We start from the raw sequence: 21,126 nt of genomic DNA on the forward strand, positions 1-21,126 counted from the left end.
ATTTTACGTAAAAACGTATAATTATCAATAAACAACACATATAAATAACAATAATACTTCAAAATATAAATAAATTAAAAACAATTGTCACTAATCAAATTCACGAATGTCAGCTTTTGGTAGGACTGAGTATATAAAGAGGTACTGAAGGCTGTCCATACCTCCTTGCAGTTTCATTTAAAAAGGCATTTTCCATTTGTTGAACTAATTTGTCGAAGAAAATTGAAGCTACATGCGAATAAAAGACAGATTTGAATCTGAATTTTATCGAAAAATCTATAATGCAAGTTTTTGAATTACTTTGAAGCCCTGGATTGAATATCCATTTCGTTTCTAAGTAATCAAAAAGCTTGCCATCGAAACATTTCGCTTCTAAATAATATGGTTTATCTAAAATAACGTGCGAAGTATAATTTTCGACGATAGGAGGAAAACCAATCTCCAAATTGGCATGAAGTTCTTTGGGTTGGTATTTCAATATTGTAGATTTGGTACAAAATGGTAAAAACGTTTCATAATGTTTGACGTCTGATATTACTTCGTAAATATCTTGTCTAGCAAAACTAAAACAATGACGTTTAAAAAATATATCGTAAGACGAGGTTTAGACTTACCCAACTAATTTTCTGGCTATATATCGTTTTTCTTTATTCGATGTACGATAGTAATATCTAATTCCATATCGAACATATGGAGCAAATAAGACATTTCTAACTTGTGAAAATGGCATTTCATTTTAAGCCCCAATTGAAATTTTGGTTTTGAGATGAAATTCTTGTCAAAATGCCATAACCTTAAATCCATCATATAATCCACAGAACACTTTGGTTTTGTTAGGGTATGATCCTATAAGGCGGATAAATCAAGGGTTTTAAAAACAACCAAATGCAAATTATATTTTTCTATACTAGCGAAAAATATGTTTTCAATTTTAAATAATAATAAATATTTACTATATTTGTGTCACCATTTTTCTATTTTCCGGTAGCATAAGATTTTATGGTAATTTTATTCTGGAAACCTCTACATGTGACAGCACTCTTATAATTATAGTACCATGGTATTAAGTGCTACCAACACAATGAATTTTTACTGTCAAAGTCAACTAGTTATAAATTCTCCAATTTTCGTCCCATACTTTATACTATATCAAGTGTAAACAAATTTCTGATTAAATAGAGTTATATTATACTTTATTAAAAATGGCTATGGCAATGCAGAGAAAGGCAAACGTAAGTTCTTATATATTTAATTCTATAGTAAAATTGAACTACCTCGCCTACTTATGTATGTATCTCAACAATACAATCATTATTTTAATTAAATAACGTTATTTTTGAGAAATCCAATTTTTATTATTGTATTTAACATATTTCTAAATTTAGTATATATTGTTTATATTATTTATACGTATTATTTTAGGTACGTTTGCCACCTGAAATTAACAGAATTTTGTACGTTAGAAACCTACCGTATAAAATAACTGGTGAAGAAATGTATGATATATTTGGTAAATATGGAGCAATCAGACAAATCCGTGTAGGAAACACTCCCGAAACTAGAGGAACCGCTTTTGTAGTTTTTGAAGATATATTCGATGCAAAAAATGCTTGTGATCATTTATCCGGTTTCAATGTATGTAACAGATACCTAGTTGTTTTGTATTATCAAGCTAACAAGGCATTTAAAAAGACAGACATCGATAAGAAACAAGAAGAAATTGATAAAATGAAATCAAAGTATGGAATTAATACATAAAGTTTAATTTACTCTATTGAGAAATAATGTATATACTTTAAGATTTAAGTTAATATGTGTAAAATATTTGAACAATTTGTCAATTTTATAAATAAATCGAATTAAAAACATGGTTTATAAGGTACATAAACAAAAATTTAGAACATAACCAAACAATTTCCTTACGAATTCATTTTTCGGATTATAACAAAAATCTGCTACAGAGAATAATCAAATAAATGAAGAAAAGTGGTTTTTGTATGTAACTATTTGGTCTCAAAAGTTGTTTTGGTCGGATTTAATCTATTACTGGGGTCGCTCAACTCAACTGGGATCTCTAGCAGGATCAAAGATGACTATTTGGTCGTAAAATCCCTTTTGGAGGAGGATTTAATCCATTGTGGGTAACCTAACCAGGTAATATTGAATATTTATAACCAAAGGCCGGATATTGGAATATTTACATTGTATTTCTATCTCGTTCATAAAATAACACAAATTGATTTTCTTTGTGTATTTTTATTTCTAATAACTTGAAATCTACAGATTGATGGATCAAAATGGAGAGTAATTTCAGTTTAAAAATCTCTATTTTTCACACTAATGTTTTTGTAAAATCTATTTATTTTGCAATGATCTTGAACAAAAACCCAAATCCATTACAATTATTAAGTGTTTTTCTTATAATTTCCTAACAAAATAACGAATCTTCTCCCCAAGAACTATAAAAATCATCCTCCAACCCTCACAATAAGTAAATTGGTAAAATAAATAATTCAACAAATGCAACATCAAAATATTTTATTCAAAAATAACTTCATAAAAAATAAATTGTAAAGTACAATTTCAAACAATTATATAAAATGTAAAACAGTACAACAATATCAAACAACCAAGTTTTTACGAGATTACAGATTGAATCTTAAATAAAAATAATATCAGAGAGCTTTGCGTTGGTCCATGTTCAATCAGGTAGTTAATCTGAATAAAATTCTAGATTGGAGTCACATCAGTCTGATGATTTTTTGTTTCTAACTTTAGTAAACTACCCGTTAGAGGTTTGTCTTTACCAGATGCCCATCGGACAAACAAACTGAAAACAAATAATAATTTTCCCTTATAGACTTCACAACCTTTCTTAAAACGTATATTTAATTACTCAAATTTATTTATATCGCAGTAAGTAAACTGGAACTCAGCACAGGATTTGGTCCTGTCTGGACATAAAATATCATACCGCAAATTCGATTCTTGGGTTTTGAGCAATATGAGCTATATATTCCGCAACAGATACATATTTGGAATATTGCTTGCACATTTGGAGCTTGGTTTCCAAACATACCGAAGAAAGCAATTCAATTTATAGGTCCTGAGTTGACCAGAAACTTGGACAGCTTAGAACATAAAAAAAGGTCGTTGAACTGACACTGTTTTATAGATACTATCAAGGCAGATGCTCTTCCCAGCTGTCCAACACCTAAAGCAGTATTTGCAAGACCTACTCGAAAGGTAGACAAGGCTCATGAGCACCGAGCTCACCTGCAGACGCCCAGAATGTTAATTTATTAGGACTCCTACAGAAGGTTAAGATCAATATCCACAGGCAACTCCACAAGGCAGGCTTCACTCGAGTGTAATTGGGTTTACCCTCTATTGCTTGCTTTTTACATAAAAAAATGTGTTTGAAAACGATTTAATTATTTTTGCTGAAAATAAAATGTGGAATAGATTTAAAAGTTTATATATGAAACAAGGAAAATCAAAAAAGGAGTTACTAATGAAAACTTAACGGGGCAGTTTAAGTGTTAAATAGATATTTTCTCGAAAAAAAGGACTAAAACATCTAAACGAATGTTCATAAATAAATTTTTTGTAGTAACGAAAGTTGGGTACTTGAAAATCCACTAAAATGTAAAACACAAACAACAAAATTGAAATATTCACCCAAAATAAATTGTGACACCAGAAAAGATCAAATACAAAATAGAAATATAATAATTAGATTGAAAAAAATATTATAAACACAATTATTTTTAAAATTTGACCCCTCCTTGAACATATAACCATTAAAAAGTATTTGGAAGCTAAAGAAAATATTAAACAAATAAATACTTTAACAGATGATACAAAAATAGCTAGAAATTAAAAAAGTTTGTTTACAAATAAAAATAAACTCCTCCTGTAAAAAATTAAATATGGACTTACTCGGCAATGAATTCCAAAGGAGTCCATGTGGAGAAATCTGCCTTCGGCATCCATTTTCTATTCATGGGTGTGTCCAAAGTCACTGGCAGAATAGCAACAGCCACTGCATTATTCGGAAGACCACTGTCTTTTTGACCCAGCGATTTCGTCAAATGATGTACTGCAGCTTTGGCCAAACCATAACCAATCATACCTAAATATTTTAAATCTATCCTTACAAACTATCTAAAAATATAATTTTATTTTTTTGTGCTCATTTTAGGTCACTTTTTGATAATTTTCATAAAAAATATGAAAAATCCTTACGAAAAACATACAAGAATTTTAAGAATTCAAATTAAAATATAATTTTAATGACTCATAGTAAAAAGGAAAATATACTATCAATATGTGGTTTTACTACTAAATGGTATTCCCCAAAGTAAGAAATCATGGTTTTCCCATATCTTTCAACATAAATTAACATCTTGTGATCTTATTTTTATAAAAAATTTATCATTATTTACCTGGAGTTCCTTCTAAAGCTGCTTTGGCTCCAGTTAACTGGATAATTCCATTTTCTTTCAAATGGTGTGCTGCTATAGAAGCAGCAATCAATGAACTGCACACACTTTGGCTCCACATTAGTTCAGTATTCTTGATTAAATCTGATGATGCGTTTCCACCAGCCCAACCTCCAGCAACGCAAAAGATTCCATCAAGTTTTGAACCATTCAAAGATGAATTAACAAGAGATAAAATTGAAGATTCCTGAAAAACGAAATCGAATTATTAATACATCCTAACATACGAGGAAATAAAAAATTTACCTGTTGTTGTAAGGATTCCTCTTTTTTTACCAAGATGTTTAAATCTGCTTCTGTATTTTCTGATAAATCGATAGATGCTACCCACTAAAAACATACCATATGTTTATTTTTGTCAATATTTATATCTAATAACACTTACGAAATTATTTGCTTTGAAATGAGAAATGCATTTAGCTCCTAGGGCTCCTCTTCCTCCGTAAATAATTACTCGACCAGCGTAAGTCATGTTTCTTGAAATATTTTTAGTAAAATTGGAAAACTATAACGTTTTACTTTCGAAGGCAATGAAACACTGTTATTGAGATCAACCAAGCGAGACTTGTTGACAATGATCTTATTCTAATCTGTTATTATGATTGAAACTTAAAAATGTTATAAACTAGTGATGGTGCGATTTCATCGGCGCTGGTATTGTATCTAGTTATTACAAAACAATAGTTTATCTCGGTAGATTGATTTTTGTTGATATGTTAAACAAAAAAATATATATTTTTGAGTAATTTTTAATATTAAAAATAGAAATTTGAACGTGTAGGCGAAATTTAAATCACTACTATCATTATAGTGGTGTTGTTCGAAGTGATTCTCGTTAAGTAGATACTAGCTATCTGATTAGAGTATTTGTTTAAACAAAGTTGTGTTTTTTCAAGATAATATGCGAAAAAGAGAGGAAAAACATTATATAATATAAATAAAATACAGTAGATTAAATTTTAAATGAGAAAGTACATAATCGAACTATCGATATATCATTCAAAAACGGTTTAGTAATAAATCGATTAATGATATTGAGATTTTATCAACAGCCTAGTTGACACATCTATTATTGAGATACAGCAAAAAGGTGTTGATTTTATTGACGGTGAATATTTTAACACACAGATTCAACTCTACACGTTTAAACGCCGATAATTAATTTTTTGGTTAAACGTTTTAACAAATAAAACAATAAACACTCTAAACAATATTTTTAATTTTCTGACATCACTGGTAATATGAATATAGATATTCTAGTATACAAAGGATAAAATTTATCACCGTGTAAATCACTCCAAAGTTCCTTCAGTTTTTGTTCAACAAATTTATAATTATTTTTTGGAAATTCGTCCACTTTTAATGTGAACAAAAACAAAACTTTTTCTTCCACTGGGTTGTACTCATCACATAAACTGTGAAACGCTTGGGCTGAAGTACCAGGTACTTCATCCAAGTTGTTGATTATCACTACACATTTCGTTTTCAATTTACTTCGCACCTCGACTATAAATTTACCATAATCCTCAAGGATTTCTTTTCTTCTTAAATAATTACCAGATATATTTAGGGGTTTATTGGAATTACAAATTCGTAGTGAAGCATATTCTGATACTTTTTTGAGTAGATTCGTTATAGTGTTCACATCTTTATACAGGAATATTACAGATTTTGGTTGGTTTAATTCAATAATGTCATTAATTGCGACCTTAACGCTTAACCAAAAATCTTTTTGTTGAGAAAAAAATTCGTTTTCTAAATTTTCAAATGTTATCTGACCATTTACTGTGTCTCCTCTGGGCACAAGATATAAAAAACCCAAAAGTAATGCACAAATAGAGAATATGCCCAAGTATACGTAAATAGAAAATTTTTCTTCATTAATTTGTTTCTTTTCTTGCTTCACTTTATGTGACACAGATTTGTACCTATCTTCCAATTCCTTCAATACAGTTCTCCTTCTTTTCAACTCATTTGCTCCTAATATTCCTTGTAAATCATTTTCGTGACTAAGATCGTCGCCCTCTGAAGAAGAGAAGGAGGATAAGTCCTGTTCAGAATTTGAACGTTCTTCTAATCTATTTTCAATTGGGCTTTGAACTAATTTCATAGTTCTGATACTTGGTCTCCCTTTTATGATTTTTGGAGTACTGGATGCTTTAGGTACGTTTTCCTGAAAACGAATTTTTTTATGATATAAAACGAATAAATCGTTATACTTACCATTTTTGAAATAATTCCAGTTATTTAAGAAATCTACATAATGTTGACTTTCCGATGTGATTCTTCAATACATATGGTTTTTAGGTTATGTTAGTTTGTTATTGGAATTCTACAGGGCTATTCTCAAAGTCGAAAATAAATTAGTAGTTAATTCGAATCGAAGATATATTTTTTCAAATCATTCGTTATAAACTATATTCTCTGTAATACGGAGTTGCTTGAAAACATTTTGCACATTATATGAAAGATGAATAAATTTATCGACACTTTCATCAAAAATTAGTTATTTTTCATATTCCTAAAGCGCTTGTGGCTGTAAATAGAAGCTTAAATTACTACTGCTTATTAAAGCCTTGTTTACATTAGCTTTGTTCGTAGTAGAGATCCTGAACTCGTTCTGTCATCAGATTTGTGCGCAGTTTGAAATTGTGTGTTCGCGGTGGTAATAAAACACGTGGTGTGGAGTTAAAAATATTGTGTTCGTGGAGCACAGAACGGAGGAATGCACTCTTAGAACAATTTCTGAACAAAGCATGCGCTTTTGAAAGTGTTCAAATTATCTACAGGGAAAAAAGCTATTGAAATTAGTTTGTACCGAATCAGTTTGGGGACTAATCACATGCGCATTTTCAAAATTGTTGTTCGCAGTTAACTCAGTTATAATTTTTTTAATTATTGATTACGAATCAGTTATAGTACATCTCGAGTTCTTGTTAGAGGACTAAAAATTTGATTGCTCGTCGTACATGGCAAATCCAGATCCTTGATAAGTTCGTAATCAAGCATACCCATTATAGAGATTCTACATAGGTTTTTAATTGATTTAGAATAGCTAACAAAGCAGTATTATATTTGTGTGGATCTGATCAGTAGCGGACTTTCAAAATTGTCATTCGTGGGTCGCTGAATGCCGGTACAAATAAGCATTAGTTCTCAATTTTAAGTAACAGTTCTGTGTTCACGGACCACATCGATATCGTTAATAATTAAGCTCTGTTCGCTGGTCTTATTCCGAATCAGTTTAAGAGCCAAATAATTAGCGATTATTAATTTGACTCGAAAGAAAAATATTGATAGTAAATTAGTAGTGTCAATGATAAGGTTTTTACTAGTAACCCTAGAATACTAAAAACGTTCTCTGATAGAGTAAATAGAACAATTTCACTGTACTCCAGTTTTAATCTACCGGTTTGTTGATTTACTCTACTGATGTAAACTAGGCTTAAGATTTGATTGTCATGTACGTAAATGTCAATCTCCCCGTTTGAATATAGTTTGAGGTTATGTTTATGTTATTTATTCATTTTTTCACATTTATTTATCAAAATTTGAATACATTTTAGACTATCACAGGCGTACTAAAAAAATTGAAGTAGCAGAAATTATTAGTTTAGTTAGAAATACTAAAATTCATGGACAAGAAACAAAAAGTTTTATACAAAAGATTCACGTATATTACGAGACTTTACAAAAATTAAATAAACAGAAATATTTATTGATAGAAGTAAGGTAGGACTATTTATTACTCGTATCAAATCATTCAATATTTAATTTTTAATTATGGTTAGAAATCGATAATAGTATATTGAGTAAGTTGTGTGGAAAATACTGTATTTCATATTTCGTATACATAGTTAGAAAAGGTATTTCCAATTAAAACAAGTTTATAATGAAATTATCTACTTTATTTGAACATAAAGTTCAATTTCTAAATGGAAATTTATCTACAAGTTTCTTTAACAAAAGGTCGTCTATCCCAATTTTTTTTACTTGACAATTTCATCTTTGCATCCCACAGATTATTAACTTGTCTGTCCAATGGTTTGACGTAAGTCTCGATCCATTCATTCACGGTAAATTCGTCATAAATATCAGATAAAGAAACTTCTAATAGAGCCTTTACTTCAAATAAATCCTGTTTTATTTTTCCCAATGGCGTAGTAACAGTTTCAACGAAATAAATATTCGTAAAACAATGATTAACATTGTAATCAGTCATCCAACCTTTCACTTTCGAATTTTCAATGATAGATTCGAACTCTTGTTTCAATTGTTGAAAACGTATAATATTTTCGATTATCTCTCCCCCGGGAAAAGTACATTTAGGACTCCCGAACGCCGGACCTATCAACGCGTAAGGTTGTTTACATTTTAAAAGATTCGCTATCTCTGTTGGAGGACTCAAAGGGGAATCATTATAACCTATAAACAACAGGTTTATCTAATGAAATAGTCGAAGGGTCAACTTACCAAGAACTATTCTAAGACTCATGGCTAAAATGGGTAAACCTAGTGGTAATAATTCGCATAAAATCGCGAAGTGGTCGTATCTTTGCCAACCTGTTATTATAATTCCCTGAAAATTAATCTGATTGGAATATTCTGCAACAACAGACATCCAACTGTGATGGTTTTGTAGATAGTGCGTTGTTGCTGGTAGTACTTCGTTGCTACCTTTAAATATAATAAATTTTCACATTAACAGGTTTTTTTTAACATATAATAGATACCATTTATTGACCATTGATGTTTAAAATGGCCATAATACCAACAGTGGACTATATCATACAAAATATAAAAGAAAAGGTACTTATATGGAAGTTTTTTACATTACTTTGGTAAAAATATATGGTAAATGTTTGGAAGTGTGGTCCATCCTATTTTTCGCCATAAAAATTAATTTTTTCAATTATTTTTTTCATTTTGTCTTCTCATATGAGATAAAAATAAATTTTAAAATCATAATTTCAATACTTTTATGCCAATAAACAATCTAAAAACCACAAATACTCTCTTCGTTTGGAAAGTAAATAACAAAACTAACAACTTAAGAAAAAAAACTTTCACGAGTTATCACATAACTAGGAAAGGAAATCCTAACCTAGTCTAAAAAAATTAATTTTTTTTTGTTATGACCAAAAATAGGATGGGCCCTAATTTTATATAATAAACAAACACTTTTCAAGTTGCTATTTTACAAATTTTTTTAGAGAGAAACTTTATAACAGCAATATAGATCAGACCTATTGGCCCTCTGCTCCGAGATCTTTCACTCTTTTCAGTTTTTTGCATCATTTTGCCAGTCCTCCCCCTCCCATTGCTCTCAAATCGCTTTTAACATCTATTCCTTGGTCTTCCTCATCTTTTTTTCGTTTTTCTATGACTAAAAATAGGGTGAACCCCATTTTTCAAGTTGCTATTTTACAAAATTTTTCATAGAACTGTAAATAATGTCTATACGGATAAAAACACAAAATTTGTGAGGTTAAATTTGTTACTTTACTACATTTATGCTAAAATACTGCAGTTTAGATCTATGATTGTTGACACTTTGGTTTTTAATGATGATAAAAAGGAAGAAGTAAGGTTAGAAGTTTTATTAGAGTGTGCTACTGCTACAGTTGTTAATTTTTAATTAATGTAATAAAATGTTTTCGTAATATTAAATAAACAGTAATGAGAGTTTAAAACGTGTTATTTTACCAAAAAAAAAAAACAAAAAGTACAAAATTTTAATATTAGACATCTTACCTGTAGCTCCTTTAAACGCACTAGCAATCCACACATTTTTAAAATGTTTTTCATAACTATTCCATAAAGATGGCCCTAATTCGTCGTAAACATCTTTGGTATATTTCCATATCACAGGTTCTATATAATTACTTATATTACTAAAGCTAAAATCTCTATTGGTAAATGATCTAAATTGGTCATCCCACATTAGAACAGTTATATTGGGATAAAGCCTCTTAATTATCCCAACGATTTTTTTAATATACTGCGCGTATAATAGATTCTTTGATAAATTATTTTTCATCATAAAATCTGTACATCTATCACATACACCTAAATAAAAAACTTCGTCGGCTCCTATATGGATATACTGAATATTATTATGAGATCTGATTACTTGTTCTACCATAACCTCCAATAATTTAACAGTCTTTTCGTTTGTAGGGCAAATCACTTGAGGGTATTCAGGAACTTCTCTTAAGTCTTCGTAACTGTTCAGTTTTAAAATGAACTCTAAATGACCAAACATTTGAATTAACGGTATGATTTTTAGGTTCTGTTCAGCTGCTAACTTATTTATTTCTTTAATATCGTCTAATGTATAAGCGTTCCTAGCAGAAATATTAACTAAATCTCCACTATAAGGAAACATATCTTCATATTCTAACAAAATTCCAGTAGCCCCGAATTTCGCGAGTAACGGAAGTAGATATTTATAGAAACTTATTTTTGGAGGGGCACCTTTTAGATCTATATGCACAATTTTTTCTCCTATCATGGAAAATCTTGAGTTTTGTTCATTTATTTCTGGTTTAATCATATCTTCTGTCCATTGGATCTTTATTTTATTTTTAATCTGTCTAGTATCCCACTTTAAATAAAATAAAAAATAAAACACACTAATAAAGACTATGAAAACAATAAATACCGTATAAAATTTTGTTAGTTTCATGTTTAAATTGAATGTTTAAGAGAAATTTGTCGGTATTGTTTACATTTTTTATCTTCAAAGGTTATCACACACAACAAACATGATCAATTTATCGATTAATTTCATTGCAACGTCATGAATCTACATCAAATGTATGTTATGCTGTGACTAAATTATTAATAAAAAAATATAGTTTATGATTTATAATAACACAATTCGATCACGACAAATAATGGGGGCAGGGCTTTTTATTATTATATTTCCACTTTTACAAACTGGTTGTTTGTGCACTTGACTGTTCGAACTTCATATATTTGTAACGAATATTAGATTAATTTAAAAGCAAATAAGCATTTAATTTATAAGGATAAAAATATTTTCGAAATTTTAAATAAGGGTATGATTACATCGAATAGACAGCCTTAAACCAGCTCTAATTTCTATAAATATTTTATCTATGTTCTACAAACTTATAAGAGGGAATCACTTATAGATAATAAAATATTTATATTATCAACAAGTTTTAGATGTACAATTGTAAATTAACAAATTTTACGCAATATAATGTACGCTAAAGCTGTTGTTTTCATATCGTAGATGAAAATGGTGTTTTTTTTCCTCTGGTTGTTTCAATTACCATTTACCTATTCCTAACTATGTGACAGTACTCTTAGTTTTTCGTGTCAGTGTAAAATGACACTGTCATCTGTCATTCGCAAATGACAATGTCAACTGTTATTATCATCGTTTTGTAACTTTTGTTTATAGAGTATTTGATGATGGCTCAGAGATTTCCAGGTCCTGTACCAAATCAAGGTCCTGGTGGACCTCCCCCTCAGAGATACCAACAACCTCCGAATCAAGGAATTCGACAATATGCACAGCAAAACTTTCCGGTATGTAATTTAAATTACTTTTGAAATATATTATTTTGTTCTATACGGTGTTTAGCAACGGCCCGGTTATAATCCTCCTCCTCCGAATATTCCATCAAGCGGTGGTACGATGATACAAAGACCTAGTGGTGCTCCTTATTCGCCCATGCGAGGCGGGCCTATGCCTCCTCAGCCGGGAAACAAACGCCCTACCGATAATAGAAATCCGATGCAACAAAAAAAGTTAGTAGCGAATAAAATATAAATAAATCGTTTTTCATTATATAGTTTTTTAGTAACGACTACAGCCACAGCACTAGTAAAAAGAAAAAAAAGCTTGCAGATAAAATTTTACCACAAAAAGTGAGAGATCTAGTGCCTGAAAGTCAGGCATATATGGATTTATTAGCGTTTGAAAGAAAACTCGATTCTACTATTATGAGAAAAAGGTTAGATATCCAAGAAGCTCTGAAACGCCCTATGAAACAAAAAAGAAAGCTAAGAATTTTCATTTCGAATACATTTTATCCTGCTAAAGAACCTCAACCTGAAGGACCTGATGGTCCTTGTCAAGAAGGGTAAGTCACTTTAATCTGTAACTTGTTATTTGGTTTATTTATTCTCTCATAGCTCTGTTGCATCCTGGGAGTTGAGAGTGGAAGGCAGACTCTTGGAAGATTCGAAGAATGACCCTAATAAAGTGAAGAGAAAGTTTTCTTCTTTCTTCAAGTCTCTTGTTATTGAACTTGATAAGGATTTGTATGGGCCTGATAATCATTTAGTCGAATGGCATAGAACACTGACAACACAAGAAACTGATGGATTTCAGGTGAGCTCATGATGTAATATGTTCAATTTCAATTATTTTTTTCATAGATAATGTCTGCTATATCATTATATTTGTTAATTATATTTATCTTATATTATTAGCAATCTTATTTTGGATGTTAAGATGTAATTTTACCAAAAAGTTGGTTTATTTTTCTTTCTATTTGTTAATATTTGTAGCTCTTTCAAAGCCACATCATAAGCATTTTCTTTTAAATAACCACAATGAAAAAGATCATTCTGAGATTATTGTGATCGTGATCTTACATAGTTCTCAGGACATAGTTACTAGGTTTTTTGTAATTTGAAGCAATTTTTTACATTTTTTATTCTATTATGGCTTGTAGGTTGTTTAGGGAGTTTTTTAGTTTTCCAGCTTCTCTGCACCTATACCTATAAATATATGTTGTGCTTGACACTGCATCTAATTGTCGACAATTTTTCTGAAGGTTCTTTTCTTTTACTTCTCACTATTTTTCGAGGTATCTAAGCTTTTTGCCGGCTTGCCAAGAAGACAATGACCATTTTATTTTCTGGGCATTTAGAGAAGTTACTTAGACTTTTTATATGATAGGGCTATGAATCTTTAGGATTTTATTATGCCTGGAGAGTGTATCCAGTAAGACTAAGTCTGATCCTGTTTAGTTTGCTGTTGATATGACGTCTCATGAGGCTGTGGTAGGGCTCTGATCCAAAATATGGAATAGCTGCCCCTTTTTGGCGAGACTATTTGCTTCCTTATTATTTGTAATACCCTGGTAGTCATATTAGGGTTACTTTGTTTCTGTTAGCGGTGCTTTTAGGGTTTGTTACACCCCCAACTAGCCTTCAACTCCATTGGCTATTGGAGAGAATGTTTTCTAGGTTTGTACACAAACTTCTGATCTCATATGTTTATTGCTAGCAACTATTACATAAAAAATAATGGTATATTGGTCGAAAAATACTCAATCCAGCCTTTTGCACTATCTTTGAACCATATTGACCCATGATTGGTGGTCATTGATTACCATTTCAAATGGGATGTCTAACTAATTAATGTTAAATGCTTTCCAACGTCGCAGATTCTTACGTTACAACAAATATTAGAAATTGGGAACATAAAAATAATTTTTTTTTGTTAGGTCAAACGTCCCGGTGATAAAAACGTAAGATGTACTATTTTATTACTTCTCGATTATCAGCCTTTGCAGTTTAAACTTGATCCTAGACTTGCTCGTCTTCTGGGGGTTCACACTCAAACTAGACCAGTGATTATTTCAGCTCTTTGGCAGTATATTAAGACACATCGGTATGTAAATTTCTAAATAGGTGATTCGAATAATGCAATTGGAATGTTTCAGTCTTCAAGATGCTCATGAACGCGAGTTTATAGTATGTGACAAATACTTGGAACAGATTTTCAATTGTTCCCGTATGAAATTTGCCGAGATTCCTCAAAGATTGAACCCACTGTTGCATCCACCGGATCCAATAGTAATCAACCACGTGATATCGGTTGAAGGTGGAGCAGAGAGCAAACAAACTGCTTGTTATGATATTGACGTTGAGGTGAGCAAGAAAAATAAAAATTATGCTCAATTTAAATAAGAATGTTTTTTTTACATTTTTTTATAGGTGGACGACACTCTGAAAACTCAGATGAATAATTTCTTGTTGAGTACAGCTAGTCAACAAGAAATACAAGGATTGGATGCTAAAATTCACGAAACTGTTGATACGATCAATCAGTTAAAGACTAATAGGGAATTTTTCCTTAGTTTTGCGAAAGATCCGCAGCAGTTTATACACAAATGGATCGTTTCTCAGACTCGTGATCTCAAGACAATGACGGATGTTGTTGGAAATCCTGAAGAGGAACGAAGATCCGATTTCTTCTATCAACCTTGGGCGCAAGAGGCAGTGTGTAGATATTTCTATACAAAAGTCCAACAGAAACGGGCTGAACTCGAACAAGCACTTGGTATACGTAATAATTGAAATTTCCCATATTTTAAATGTTAAAATAAGCTCATTTTTGTATTTATAATGGTGTAATGTAATTTTTTGGAATTGATTATTAAATATATACACGCTTTTCTAGTTGTTTTATTGGTTTTTAATTTACTTAATGACCCTAAATCTCGAAATTACAATTATTGTAACGAAAATTTATTATAATATTACTGTTTTTTCAGTGCAGCGAACTATCTGTCATTTTAAAAATCGATTTGTTCATATCACTTAGCACCGATTAGAATAAGCATAGATATACTATTTTATATTCTACACTTTCATAGACCAGAGAACTATTTTAATCAGTATTATATCTTCCGAATTGTGTTCGGAACTGTCGGTCTAGGCAACTGTCAAAGTCATTTTGCAGACTATTATTACTAATTTATAGATAAATGAAACTTGTTAATCTTCTCTTTTGCCATTCCTACAACTAGAAACTACATTATTTCGATCCAATAAGAATAAAGTAGACATACTACAACAAGCTCCCATACCTCGCTCTCTCTATTTTTATTATAATCTATGATTATTGTACAGCACGAATAACTGTCTCTTGTGTATCTAAGGATGTTTCTATATGACATTTTTATAGACCACAGAATTATTTGAAATCCGTATTGTTTCTTCTGTTTTGGGTTCTGTGGTGAAAGGTGTCAAAGTCAGATGTTTGTCATATTTAGAGTGTTATTATTAATTTATAGATAAATAAATAAAAATATGCAAATGATAAAAATAGTATCTTGTTACTTGTGATAAAATAATAATAATCTTTTATATAGTGTATTGTTTTTGTTACAATTATATGAAATGTTTGTTGATCAAGGTTATTGTGTATCTGGCTCATTATTATGGTAAAATTTTTGTTACTAAAATTAAAAATAAATATTATTAATTAGAACGTATTTAGGTAATAGAAAATGTTTCTTTCTTAGCTAAAACTGATGTCGGTTGCTGTAACCACACCACCCTTATCACAAAAGTCAAATAATGCTGAACAATTATTAAAACAACTGTTAGAATGTGTACAGGATTGTCAAAAACGATTCGGTGGGAGAACAGAGCTTGCTACGGAGTTTGAAAGTTGTGTAGCTGGTCTTTGTATTACTTTAGAAACTGTTTTACTTTTTGGTTTAAAGCATAAAAGTCCTCTTAATCAAAGCTCGGCCATTAAACAAGTTTCTGAAATTGTTGCAAACACTTTAAACATTGGAAACGAAAGTCCTTGTATGTATCTCGATATTATTGAAGGTAATATTTAAGTAATTTATAACATTTTAGCTTTCTGGCCTTTTATATACAGTCATCTAACAAAACATGAACAAGATCGTTATGATTTATTAAAACATATTTGGACAGATACTGGTCGAGCAAGAGCCTGGATTCGTTCATCTCTGAACGAAAGATCGTTAGAAAGGTGAGAAATTTTCGTTACGTATTAAGCTCGAATAAATTATTTTTTTTTAAGGAACTTTCATACTATTTTAAGTAATCCTAATACTTTGAAAGAATATTATGAGCCTTGGTCTATACTTAGAGATGAAGAAAAGAATAGCATGTTGCCTACTATGGCAGCAGGTGAATATTGATTATATTAGATTGTATATTTTGATTTATATTAATTATTCTTAGGCTTAAACTCTATATTATTCGCTATAAATATCGATAAAGCCGAACTTAATAGCGGTGTGAGTTTGAGAAGAGAAACTATCAAGTGTAAAGTAGAACCTATTATAGAGGCTCCCATACCAGGTGAATATGATAAATATTTTGTAAGCACTTATTGACATCAAAAGTTGTTCTAAAAACATTTTTTATTCTTAGTAACTTCTGAATTGTCATGCAACTTGAGTTGCAGTAGGTTACTGATGTGTTTATATTATTTAATCTGTGAATCTTCACTTAATTATATATTTTTCAGAAAATAAAGGAAAGTCTTTACAGAAAAAGAAAAAAAAGGTCGCTCGTCAATTTATATCGTTCGAAGAGGATGACAGCAACCTCTCAACAAGCGTACCTTCAAGTAGTAGTAGCACCACCTCGGATTCTACGTCTCTAAGTGATAATAAAACCAAACAAATCTTGTTGAATCAAATAGACGAAGAGAAATTGACCAAATCTCCTGGGAAAATGGAAAATAATATAGGAGAGCAAATACCTAATATACAAAGATCGCTATCGATAGAAAATAGTGGTTCTAGAGAAAAATATTCCACAGTTGTACCTGAAAGTTTAACTCCTGTTACTCAAGAAGAAATTGGTGAGCTGACTCCAGTGTCTGTTGAATTGAACAAACATTTCGATTCTCCAGAAAACTCAGATGAAATTATAGAGGTACAGTACACAAGTCGATTTATTTTATGAAAATGGGGGTACATTCACTTCTAGATGTTTTAACATAGTGTAAAATCTGTTACAAAGGTTTTAGAATGTTTTTTTTTATACCCAAAGGGGTAAAAAATTGTTAATTTGGTGTTTTTTAGTCATTTATATTTTGTTAAACCTAAATAGAGTATTTTTAAGAGGGCGTTGATTGTACTTCTAGTTAATTTCTCATAAAAAGTTTCTAGCTTCTATCTTGTTACTCGTGGTCTTCTTTTCTTAACCGTTACTGTTGTATCCATGCTTTATAGGTGGCCCCATCATCCTAGTTGTCTCGTTTCTATGTATTCTTGTATGGGCTCGATTTTAAATCTTCTCATTTACTCTTCTAAGGTATTTCATCTCTGCTGCACCCATTTTCCTCGTCTTTCTCTTTATATAAATTTTGTTTTTAAGCATGCAATTTTGATAGTTAATCTTGTTTTATTTTCTTTTAGCTCCCGACTGATATAAGTGCTGTGTTAAGTGCAGTGGAAACAAAAAATAAAGAAGAAATAGAGAAAAGGGAGGAAAAAATTCTGTTGCTTTCCAAAGAAAATGATTCGCTTAAAGGGCAATTAAAAAAATATATGAGTGCTATTCGAATGCTTAAGAGTAACGATGAAGAGATAAGCGATATTCTAGATGAATTGGAAATTGAAGCTCAACCGAATTATAAAGTTGAAGCTAAGATGTTTGAGCATAAGTTAGTTCAGGTAATTTGTTCATTAAATGGTGTTTTGCTTGGTCAATTTTCTTTCCTTTTTGACTTTTTTTTTGAAAAAATTTTATAAAATCAACTAAAAGTTGATGTAGATTAATCGTTGACCGTTTGTGGGTCCAGTGGAAGTAGAGAATTGGAAAAAGGGTTTAGGTTGTTTATAATTTTTTTGTTTTCACTAATTTTGGCTGTTTTAATGTTTGGTTTTATTTTGTAGGTTGCGGAAATGCATGCAGAACTAATGGACTTTAACGTAATGCTTCAACAATCACTCTGTCAAAAAGAGATGCTGTTGGAAAGGCTCAGAGTTGAATTGGGAAAATTGAGAGGACCAATGCCTTCTGATGAAATTGACGTTGAAAAAAACATCGGTAGTGTCAGTATCTGGGTACCTTCAGCATTTTTAACAGGTAAGTTTCAATATTAATCAACTGGACTAAAAGTTATTTTTATTATCTTCACTATAAACTACGAGGGGTGACCGAAAATATGGTGAATTATTTATTGGAATTGTTTTCATTTGGTCTGTCGATAGTGGTGTCCGAGAAGAATAAAAAGTTATATGGTGCTAAATCTGGTTAGTAAGACAGTTATGGACAGATGAAAACATTTTTAGGGTCCAAAAACTAGCGAATTACAGACTGCTTTTGGTAAGACTAGATTATCACCGTGGATAGATTTTTAACATTTCTTTGGTTGTCCAACAGATTAAAAAAATTAAAAAAAATAATTGTTAATCTTTGAAGTTAGGTTATATCTGACAACATGGTAAGTAGTTAATCCATTTTTTTGTTGTTGGTATAACTGTTATTACCAATTTATTCGAAATTTGTGATTCCCGCAAAAACTATCATAACCTATAAGAAACCGTCACGAAGGATTGTTGTTGTTTAATGTGTTGCCTATTAAGGATTTTTGTTTAACTTTATAGGTAACGGTTCAAATTCTCATCACGTTTATCAAATTTTTTTGAAAGCCGGAAACGACGAATGGAACATATATAGGCGGTACGCCCAATTTCACGCATTACATTCAGACCTGAAGAAATTAGATCCCGTTGTAGGAACATTCGACTTTCCACCGAAAAAAAGCCTTAGAAACAAGGTGAGTACAAGTTTAATCCAACATTACATACGAGGGATGTGAGATAACTAACTAGATAAGATATTTCATTCACCGAAGACATTTGTTATTGATACTTTTATCAAAATAGTCCCATCGGAAGTGGTATGGTCAGTCACAGATTTCTGAGAAAGTCCTTTTAAGGCATATTTCAATGATTGATAAAAGAAAAAATGATAAGGAATCGTTGCCAGTGTTATTTCTTTTAGTAGACACCACGTATACATTATTTTATAATTAGTTTTAGGGGTAATTTTTAATTTTAGGATTCTGCTTTGGTGGAAGATAGAAGGAAACGATTCCAGATATATTTGCGTCGAATAATTGCCCATTGGCCTGAATTAGCTCATTGTAATAGTAGATTTCTATTAGAACAGCATTTATCATTTTTTAAGTGAGTATATATCTACATATATTTATTAAAAAGTGAGGGCTATAGTTTATGAGCTCACCGGATGGTGCCATAAGGTCCCGAATAATTATTTAACTCATTTTATATACCTTGAAACCGTACCATGAAAATTTTGAAGCTGGTTCTATATGACAAAATATGAAATGATAGAAAAGAAGCTCTAGTCTCCAAAATTGGTTTGTCTTTACAAACACAAAATTATTCCATAAGGATCCAGGTTAATTATCATCATCCGAACCGGATAGGCACCCCTAGAGGAAGAAGTCTTTAGTATAGTAAACTAAACAAAGTTTTCTAGTCAAATTATCTTTTATTCATCAATATAATTTCCTTTGAACCTGTACAACGCTTCTACTTCGACGTTTTAGTACTATGATTATAATAAGCTTCTGTTTCAGTATTATTTCCTCATTCGATTGATATTTATCACTTTGAAGCTGTCTGTAGTGGCTGGGGGGACACATCTGGATCATATGAAGGGTGCAGAAGCAATTGGAAGTCCAATAATTATTTCCATTGATTTGTGACATTCTATGAGAGTGGAAGAAAGTTTTGTTTTCATTACTTTATCATTTCCTTTCTTAATAGATCAAAAAATGTACAGTGAAGTCACTGTTTATTGTTGACCCTTTGTTTTATTCATCGATATAGTTTTGTTCGAATCAGTCCAATACTTTAAAGCCTTTTATATCATGAGGGTCTGAAAAGCTTCTGTTTCAGTATTATTTCATTCGATTGATATTTATCACTTCGAAGCAGTCTGTAATGGCTGGGGGGACACATCTGGATCATATGAAGGGTGCAGAAGCAATTGGAAGTCCAATAATTATTTCCATTGATTTGTGACATGCTATGAGAGTGAAAGAAAGTTTTGTTTTCATTACTTTATCATTACCTTCTTCAATAGATCCAATAATACTCACTTTCAATTGTTTTCCCTTCTCCAAATATGCTAGCACTACACCAACACTCATAATTACACTATGTGGAGTTTCGATAACATATTTAACATCTTCAGAGAGTGGACTGTTCATTTTTTCATTGTTTAAAAAAATTCTGGAATAGTGCTCAAATTTTGACAGATTGGGGGGACTGTATTAATGCCCCCAGGGGTGCGTTCATACCCTGTAGCCCTAATTAGTGTATATATACCGTACTTATATCTTTTTAGGGATAAAAGAGAGGATCTTCTCAATGTGAATAATACGAATACTTCTAGAAGAAATATTGTATCGCAAATCGATAATCATTCAGGACTTTGATATTTTTTATTTTAGATTTTGATTTTTTTTTTTAATTTAATTTGAGATTATCTATGAAAGTAAGGGCAGAAATAAATATATATATTTACATATAATAAAGTTATATACTCATTATGTAAATTTAACATTTTTTTTATTGAAAATATTTTGTTAATAATTATTATTTCTATAAATTGTTAGTTTAGAATTTTATATTAATTATAATCAAAAATTCGTGTCTGATATTTGGGCATTAAAAAGTGTACGGGTTGCTTTCAATAAGCATCGTTTTATATACTGACATTGGTTTAATTAAAGGTTATAATGAATTAGATTTTTAATATTTTGTTTATACTTTGTAAAAAATAATGATGATAATAAAAAATTTACGATATCAAA

The 21,126-nt window shown here is 30.6% G+C and overlaps 7 protein-coding genes across 8 annotated transcripts; 3 read left to right on the plus strand and 4 right to left on the minus strand.

The window, feature by feature from the left end:
- Position 1: 1 nt before the first annotated feature.
- On the minus strand, positions 2 to 819 carry LOC130892845 (coenzyme Q-binding protein COQ10 homolog A, mitochondrial-like). The gene is made up of 2 exons (XM_057798518.1): positions 615 to 819; positions 2 to 563 (listed from the first exon to the last, which is right to left on the minus strand). Exons 1-2 carry the CDS (start codon positions 728 to 730, stop codon positions 110 to 112), a joined length of 570 nt encoding a protein of 189 aa, XP_057654501.1. The 5' UTR covers positions 731 to 819; the 3' UTR covers positions 2 to 109.
- A 269-nt stretch (positions 820 to 1,088) lies between these two features.
- On the plus strand, positions 1,089 to 1,888 carry LOC130892600 (splicing factor 3B subunit 6). The gene is made up of 2 exons (XM_057798078.1): positions 1,089 to 1,232; positions 1,423 to 1,888. The coding sequence occupies exons 1-2, from the start codon at positions 1,203 to 1,205 to the stop codon at positions 1,756 to 1,758; spliced, it is 366 nt and encodes a 121-aa protein (XP_057654061.1). The 5' UTR covers positions 1,089 to 1,202; the 3' UTR covers positions 1,759 to 1,888.
- Positions 1,889 to 2,521: 633 nt separating this feature from the next.
- Positions 2,522 to 5,138, minus strand: LOC130892284 (dihydropteridine reductase). Its single transcript, XM_057797633.1, has 5 exons — positions 4,891 to 5,138; positions 4,752 to 4,835; positions 4,449 to 4,692; positions 3,943 to 4,135; positions 2,522 to 2,830 (listed from the first exon to the last, which is right to left on the minus strand). The coding sequence occupies exons 1-5, from the start codon at positions 4,975 to 4,977 to the stop codon at positions 2,731 to 2,733; spliced, it is 708 nt and encodes a 235-aa protein (XP_057653616.1). The 5' UTR covers positions 4,978 to 5,138; the 3' UTR covers positions 2,522 to 2,730.
- Positions 5,139 to 5,706: 568 nt separating this feature from the next.
- Positions 5,707 to 7,068, minus strand: LOC130892493 (uncharacterized). The gene is made up of 2 exons (XM_057797933.1): positions 6,729 to 7,068; positions 5,707 to 6,678 (listed from the first exon to the last, which is right to left on the minus strand). The coding sequence occupies exons 1-2, from the start codon at positions 6,729 to 6,731 to the stop codon at positions 5,722 to 5,724; spliced, it is 960 nt and encodes a 319-aa protein (XP_057653916.1). The 5' UTR covers positions 6,732 to 7,068; the 3' UTR covers positions 5,707 to 5,721.
- Positions 7,069 to 8,391: 1,323 nt separating this feature from the next.
- Positions 8,392 to 11,607, minus strand: LOC130893057 (hexosaminidase D-like). 2 transcript variants are annotated; one of them, XM_057798825.1, is made up of 4 exons: positions 11,170 to 11,563; positions 10,260 to 11,112; positions 8,979 to 9,182; positions 8,392 to 8,930 (listed from the first exon to the last, which is right to left on the minus strand). In XM_057798825.1, the coding sequence occupies exons 1-4, from the start codon at positions 11,191 to 11,193 to the stop codon at positions 8,449 to 8,451; spliced, it is 1,563 nt and encodes a 520-aa protein (XP_057654808.1). In that variant the 5' UTR covers positions 11,194 to 11,563; the 3' UTR covers positions 8,392 to 8,448. The 2 variants fall into 2 exon arrangements, with proteins under 2 accessions (XP_057654808.1, XP_057654809.1); XM_057798826.1 differs by having other exon boundaries at positions 10,260 to 11,607.
- A 264-nt stretch (positions 11,608 to 11,871) lies between these two features.
- Positions 11,872 to 14,953, plus strand: LOC130892234 (brahma-associated protein of 60 kDa). Its single transcript, XM_057797491.1, has 7 exons — positions 11,872 to 12,068; positions 12,124 to 12,290; positions 12,344 to 12,625; positions 12,678 to 12,876; positions 14,000 to 14,166; positions 14,219 to 14,426; positions 14,493 to 14,953. The coding sequence occupies exons 1-7, from the start codon at positions 11,949 to 11,951 to the stop codon at positions 14,853 to 14,855; spliced, it is 1,506 nt and encodes a 501-aa protein (XP_057653474.1). The 5' UTR covers positions 11,872 to 11,948; the 3' UTR covers positions 14,856 to 14,953.
- Positions 14,954 to 15,506: 553 nt separating this feature from the next.
- LOC130892264 (sorting nexin-29) lies at positions 15,507 to 21,126 on the plus strand. The gene is made up of 11 exons (XM_057797544.1): positions 15,507 to 15,724; positions 15,806 to 16,097; positions 16,152 to 16,287; positions 16,339 to 16,448; positions 16,503 to 16,622; positions 16,792 to 17,204; positions 17,690 to 17,947; positions 18,170 to 18,362; positions 18,884 to 19,056; positions 19,341 to 19,468; positions 20,658 to 21,126. The coding sequence occupies exons 1-11, from the start codon at positions 15,722 to 15,724 to the stop codon at positions 20,746 to 20,748; spliced, it is 1,917 nt and encodes a 638-aa protein (XP_057653527.1). The 5' UTR covers positions 15,507 to 15,721; the 3' UTR covers positions 20,749 to 21,126.

Source organism: Diorhabda carinulata, chromosome 4 (genome assembly GCF_026250575.1).
Source record: "Diorhabda carinulata isolate Delta chromosome 4, icDioCari1.1, whole genome shotgun sequence".
Taxonomy (NCBI): Eukaryota; Metazoa; Arthropoda; class Insecta; order Coleoptera; family Chrysomelidae; genus Diorhabda; species Diorhabda carinulata.

Excerpts from the sequence above, each read along its gene's own strand:
- LOC130892845 (XM_057798518.1), bottom strand. The coding sequence starts at position 730 with ATGCCATTTTCACAAGTTAGAAATGTCTTATTTGCTCCATATGTTCGA. Across the intron at positions 564-614 it reads ATAGCCAGAAAATTAGTTGG|TTTTGCTAGACAAGATATTT; the intron begins GTAAGTCTAAAC and ends TCATTGTTTTAG.
- LOC130892600 (XM_057798078.1), top strand. The coding sequence starts at position 1,203 with ATGGCTATGGCAATGCAGAGAAAGGCAAAC. Across the intron at positions 1,233-1,422 it reads CAATGCAGAGAAAGGCAAAC|GTACGTTTGCCACCTGAAAT; the intron begins GTAAGTTCTTAT and ends GTATTATTTTAG.
- LOC130892284 (XM_057797633.1), bottom strand. The coding sequence starts at position 4,977 with ATGACTTACGCTGGTCGAGTAATTATTTACGGAGGAAGAGGAGCCCTA. Across the intron at positions 4,836-4,890 it reads ATTTCAAAGCAAATAATTTC|TGGGTAGCATCTATCGATTT; the intron begins GTAAGTGTTATT and ends GTATGTTTTTAG. Across the intron at positions 4,136-4,448 it reads AGCTTTAGAAGGAACTCCAG|GTATGATTGGTTATGGTTTG; the intron begins GTAAATAATGAT and ends TAAAATATTTAG.
- LOC130893057 (XM_057798826.1), bottom strand. The coding sequence starts at position 11,193 with ATGAAACTAACAAAATTTTATACGGTATTTATTGTTTTCATAGTCTTT. Across the intron at positions 9,183-10,259 it reads TGCGTTTAAAGGAGCTACAG|GTAGCAACGAAGTACTACCA; the intron begins GTAAGATGTCTA and ends TTATATTTAAAG. Across the intron at positions 8,931-8,978 it reads GAGTCTTAGAATAGTTCTTG|GTTATAATGATTCCCCTTTG; the intron begins GTAAGTTGACCC and ends TGTTGTTTATAG.
- LOC130892234 (XM_057797491.1), top strand. The coding sequence starts at position 11,949 with ATGATGGCTCAGAGATTTCCAGGTCCTGTACCAAATCAAGGTCCTGGT. Across the intron at positions 12,877-13,999 it reads AAGAAACTGATGGATTTCAG|GTCAAACGTCCCGGTGATAA; the intron begins GTGAGCTCATGA and ends TTTTTTTGTTAG. Across the intron at positions 14,427-14,492 it reads GTTATGATATTGACGTTGAG|GTGGACGACACTCTGAAAAC; the intron begins GTGAGCAAGAAA and ends ATTTTTTTATAG.
- LOC130892264 (XM_057797544.1), top strand. Across the intron at positions 16,449-16,502 it reads GTTGCCTACTATGGCAGCAG|GCTTAAACTCTATATTATTC; the intron begins GTGAATATTGAT and ends AATTATTCTTAG. Across the intron at positions 16,623-16,791 it reads TATAGAGGCTCCCATACCAG|AAAATAAAGGAAAGTCTTTA; the intron begins GTGAATATGATA and ends TATATTTTTCAG.